We start from the raw sequence: 5,514 nt of genomic DNA, 5'->3' as shown, positions 1-5,514 counted from the left end.
CTTCTTAAGATACCACAATAAACAGTTGTAACCTAAACAATGGTGGTGGGTAGTGGAGGCATGTAATATCATGAGAGAGAGAGAGGAGGAGGAGGAGGAGGAGGAAGCGGAGCGATGAGTGTTTGGTGAGCATCGTTTTCCAGAATCAATGGGGACAGCGGCAGTGAAGCTTTCCGATAAGGCAGAGCTTTGGTCGCGTGATGGCGGCGAGGACCGATTGTGAATGTTGAATCAACGATGGTGATGTCACAAGAGAGAAGGAGAAATATAAGAAGGGGGAAACGTCACAGACAAGGAAAAGCAACATAGGGAAACTAAAAAAAAAGTTTTAAAACTTAGAAAAGTCACGGAGCAGAATATTTAACTTTATCACCAAATAATCATATTTAATGTTGCAGTTATAAGGAAATCACACCAATAAAAGCGTTTTAAATGACTTTTATTGTTTTTTGGTTAACCGCACCAACAAATATTTAATATTTAGATGGTGTTGTTCCTTGGTTTATTAATGCGAAAATAACTTTAGTTGATTATTGAGGCGGTTTTCGGCTACCACTTCACTAAAAAAAAAACCAATCGCTCTGTCTATTAAATACGTCTTAGACTAGTTATATATAAAAAAAAAACCAATCGCTCTATCTATTAAATACGTCTTAGACTAGTTATATATAAAAAAAAAACCAATCGCTCTATCTATTAAATACGTCTTAGATTAGTTATATATATATAACTGTTCATCTATTATAGTAATGTATATGTAATGAACTTATGTACAAAATTCAGAAAAATACATTTTTTGTAAATAAGTAAACCCGATTTTTCCAAACACTTAATCATTAGATATACATACATGTAGGTGTTATAAATATATCATATTTTATTGGTTCATGTCTTTATGTCTATATATTACCTAGGTTTAGTTTTATAATAGAATTACATGACTTTTAGTATACATAGACACTAATAAGAAGCAGTGCAAATGAATCTTATAACCAACGATAGGAAAACCAATATACCAACCTTTGCCCCATCCATATAAAATCTTACTCAACGTACGTTATATCCCTAAAGTCTCTTACACTCCTTTTGTCCTTTCACTTGTCTATAATGGATCCTATCTGGCTTGAGCTTCAACATGTTCAAAAACCTAATTGTATACTTATTCATTTTAACAAGATTCTCATAATTTTTGTTCTTTTTTTCATCTTATAATCAGATTTGATTTTCAGAACTAATTTCGTTGCTAAGCTCAGAAACAACGACCTTATCAAATATGTCGCAAAAACAAAAGAAGTTTGAATCGACATATGATATGACTTGGGCCTTGCATTACATATATGGAATGGAAGCAAAAACTACCTACAAAAACCTCAAAGCTTTAATTATTATTTATTACCAAGACAACACAAGATTTCCACCCCAGAAAACATTTCAAGGTACGCCGTATTGGTTGACTGTATCAGTTGTTGTAGTGGTGGTGGTGGCAGGATCATTACCCTTGTTAGATTGAGACGGAAGCCTGCCACTGCCGGACGTGGGGGCGTCAGTGGAGGCGGCTGCTCCACGGCCAGGCTCCGGTTGTTGGTGGCCGTGAGCACCGTATCCTTGCATTTTGTAGTCTTCCAAATCTTTGTATTGCGTGTACGGACTGTCTTGCACAGGCAAACCTTCTGTTTTCTGCCCTTCCGGCTGCTGCTTTTTGGCGTCCATCTTTCTCTATCTAGATTTATTGACGTCAAAATCAACGAAGGATTCCATATATATATATATATATATAGAAAGTGAGACGTTGTATGGGCGTTTATGTGGATGTGACACGAGTCGTATACGTGGCATAGTTCAATAAGAGGTGTAGGCTGCAGAGTGTTTGTGGGCTGCTGTTTTGGAGTTGGATGGAATTTTGGATTGGGCTAGAAGTTAATTTAATTTTATAAGTAAGTCATAGTTATAAGATCTTAATAACTACATGAATATAAACTTTTTTAATCTTTAGTGAAAATATAATTTTCTTGATTTAATTAATGTCTTAATAATTCCTATATGATTTAGGTCTTTTTGTTATGTCCAAGGCATTTTGGGGCTTTGAAACGTCCATTAATATCCACAAGTCTTTAATTTTTCGAACATCTATGTCAAGCACTACTATGTAAAACAATACCAACATTTGTGTTTTGAAAATATATAGACCTAATTTTTTTCATAAATTCATATTAACAATAATTTTTCTTCTTTATGTTATAGTTTAGAACCAATCTCCTTAGAGAGATAGAGAAGAAGAACGGAAGTTACTATTATTACTACTAATTGATACATTGTCCACAAATCAATATTGTGATTAATATCATATTAGAAAATATATCATCGGTTGATATAAAACGAACCCGGATCGTACAACCTAAAATATGGATGAAAGATATGACCTGGATTCGAGTCATATTGCCAAGAACAAGTTTGACTGGGGCACATGTAAACATGTTTTTCATAAAACATATTTCATTCATAATTAATACCGAACTAGGTGTGAGATCCATGTATTACATGGGTTCATTTAAAAAAAGATTTAAATAAAAAATTCAAAATATTTGAGAAGTTTAAATTTATAAGAAAAATAAGGAAAAAATATTGAATTATAAAAATTAAAATGTTTTTGTTGTCTCTTTTCAATTTAAACAAATAATTTAGATAAATAAATAAAGGAAATTAATGAAACTTTAATTTATTAATTTTGAAATTAGAAAGACAGTTTATTAATAAAATTGATATGCATTTATTATTAGATTAAAATAATATGTGGAATTTAATAGAATAGAAAAACCATAAAATGACATGTGGAATAAAAATTAATTTAAAATAACCATAAAATTACATGTGGCAAAATGAATAAGAATATGACATGTGACAAAAAGATCTTTATTTATTATGGTAGATGTATTTATCCTAGAATCCAACAATTCCTAAAGACCATCGAACTTAAAGGAAACCTACTAAACTTACATTGGGTCATCCCACACCGTAAATTTATTGTGTCTCTGTTAATATATTAAACAGCTTTCAACTCATGATCATAATGTCATTGTTTGTTGTCTAGAGAATATATATGTGGTCTATTGTTTTTCTTTTTTCTTATTCTCCAACTAGAGTATAAACTCTAATATATACACACCACAATAAATCTAATCAAAATGACCATAAAATCATTGAAAATGTTACAAAAACCGGATATAAATTCAAATAATAAATTCTGTAGATGTCACAATGTAAATAAAACAAAACGCACAGTAAAACTCTTTTTTCCCATTCATATGTGACATTTGTGTACACTACTGGATAGTACTAACCCTCTCTCCCCTTGCGTCTCGACGCAATTGACACCAACAGCCATATATTTTAAAGTAAAAAGGCGCGCACACACACACACACACACACATATATATATATATATATATATATATATATATATATATATATATATATATATATATATATATATATAGTTAGGATCATGTGTAACCTATAAATATTGTGTGAATGTATGTCTAAATGTGGTCGAATCATTTGATAATAACATTATAGTAATTTAGTTTATTAAATCAGTTCCATAATTTTAGGATTAATCCTTATTAATCTCCATACCATCACCGATCATCGGCATACCTCTCTTTATCGCTAACCCTACAATTCGATTCCTATGTCCCATGGTTGCCGCAATTTCATTGTGGCTGTGGCGAAGACCGATATTCTTTGACTCTATGACCAAGAAATTTTGTTTGGTCAAGCAGTGACGTAAAGACGACGTGGGCAACGTCATCTTCGAGAGTTTCAGGAATTGTCAAGGATGTCTTTACAACTCTGTAATCTTCTTAAATATTGTTTCACTTTTGGGATGCATCACCATTCATGCTAGGGTTTGTTGAAGAAAATATATCAAGATTTCTATAAGTTAAAATTATGTGATTGATATTGTAGGTGGTGAATCAGTAGATGCGAATTATCAGATTCTGAAAATAAGGGTAAGTAGAACCAAGTCAGACAAGGATCATCTTGACAATACACAATTATGTGGTTATTCTTGTGATATCAACTTCACTGGTATTTCTTCTCCCCTACGCATTTCTTTACACGCATCCCCATTGATCATGATTAAAAACAGGGTCCATTGTAAGTTTTCGTAATGCTAGCCAATACTTCCACAATTTACCTATAACTGCAACAATAGTTCATATACTGAAGTAAGACTATGAGTGAAAACTGATCAGTGTTTTATTGTTTAGCAAGCTTTAATGTTTGAATCTTTAATGGTTATTGTGTTCAAAACTTGAAAAATATTCATTATGTGTGTTTTATTGTTCCACTGTTGTGATTTTTTAACTGCAACATCGTTTTTTAAGAGTATCCACTTTCTTTCTCTTTCAATCATGATTAAGCACTCTAGTGCATTTCATTATTTTCATGTCATGACAATTAAATTTTCAAATCTATTTTGCAGTTTTTTGAAGTTGAACCGGAGGACCTACAATTCGATAATCAAAAGGAAGGATTGTTATTGATATTATTTAATAAAGCATTCTATGATATTCTATAAGAATGCATATTCTTTTGTGATGTTTCTAAATTTTTTAGAGTCATGCTTAAGCTATATAAAGAAAGAGATAAACAAAAGTTGCGATTCTGTTCTTCCTTTTTATTGTTGCTATATTCTTTCACATGTTATAAAGAAACCTCATTCGTTTAGAATGTATATTATTTTAGCATGTATTTGTAATTTTTCAGAATGCATCAACAAATTATATCCTGATTTGTATTAATTTTTGTAAACTTATCAAGAGAATGTGTCAATTTTGCAATTATAATGATTATTATTTTGATGCAGATTCTTATTGTTTAGAAAATATGCAATCCTATTCTTCAAAAATTTTATGTCGTATGAAATCTTTTTAATGATATTATATTCTTTAAGAATGTTTAATTCTAAAAGAATGCAGACACAATAATAAAAAACTTAACCGAAATATTAAAGGTATTCGTAAAGAATTTCCAATATGCAAAATTTAGTATACAATATTCTTAAAGAATGCACGCAACATTAAAAAAAATCTTCAAACAATTTTACTAATCATATAAAAGATACGGTTGTTATTAAAATGTAAAAGGTATAATTTTATTTTTATGAAATTTAATTTAAATAGCATTCCAGACTATTCTTACTTTCTATAAATATATATTAACCAATTTGACTAATTTACTCCTACAATTAATTAAGTGTAATTATATAGTAATGATATCACATGTTAATACCATATACCCTACGATCACAACCCTTAATATTTTTAATCAAACGGACAAGAAATTGTCATACATTCACAGAATATTTGTTGTTCACGTTTGATCCATATATATATATATATATATATATATATATATATATATATATATATATATATATATATATATATATATATATATATATATATATATATAGAGAGAGAGAGAGGTAGGTACAAATGTTTCTCACAT

At 30.1% G+C, this 5,514-nt stretch overlaps 1 protein-coding gene across 1 annotated transcript; it reads right to left on the bottom strand.

Annotated features, from left to right (window-relative positions):
- Positions 1–1,304: 1,304 nt before the first annotated feature.
- Positions 1,305–1,725, bottom strand: LOC145162811 (uncharacterized). Its single transcript, XM_079081841.1, has one exon. The coding sequence runs from the start codon at positions 1,708–1,710 to the stop codon at positions 1,432–1,434; it is 279 nt and encodes a 92-aa protein (XP_078937967.1). The 5' UTR covers positions 1,711–1,725; the 3' UTR covers positions 1,305–1,431.
- Positions 1,726–5,514: the final 3,789 nt, after the last annotated feature.

The sequence above is a fragment of the Lactuca virosa genome, chromosome 3 (genome assembly GCF_052849685.1).
Source record: "Lactuca virosa cultivar CGN04683 chromosome 3, Lactuca_virosa_CGN04683_v6, whole genome shotgun sequence".
Classification (NCBI taxonomy): Eukaryota; Viridiplantae; Streptophyta; class Magnoliopsida; order Asterales; family Asteraceae; genus Lactuca; species Lactuca virosa.
This window is presented reverse-complemented; position numbering and strand designations above follow the sequence as displayed.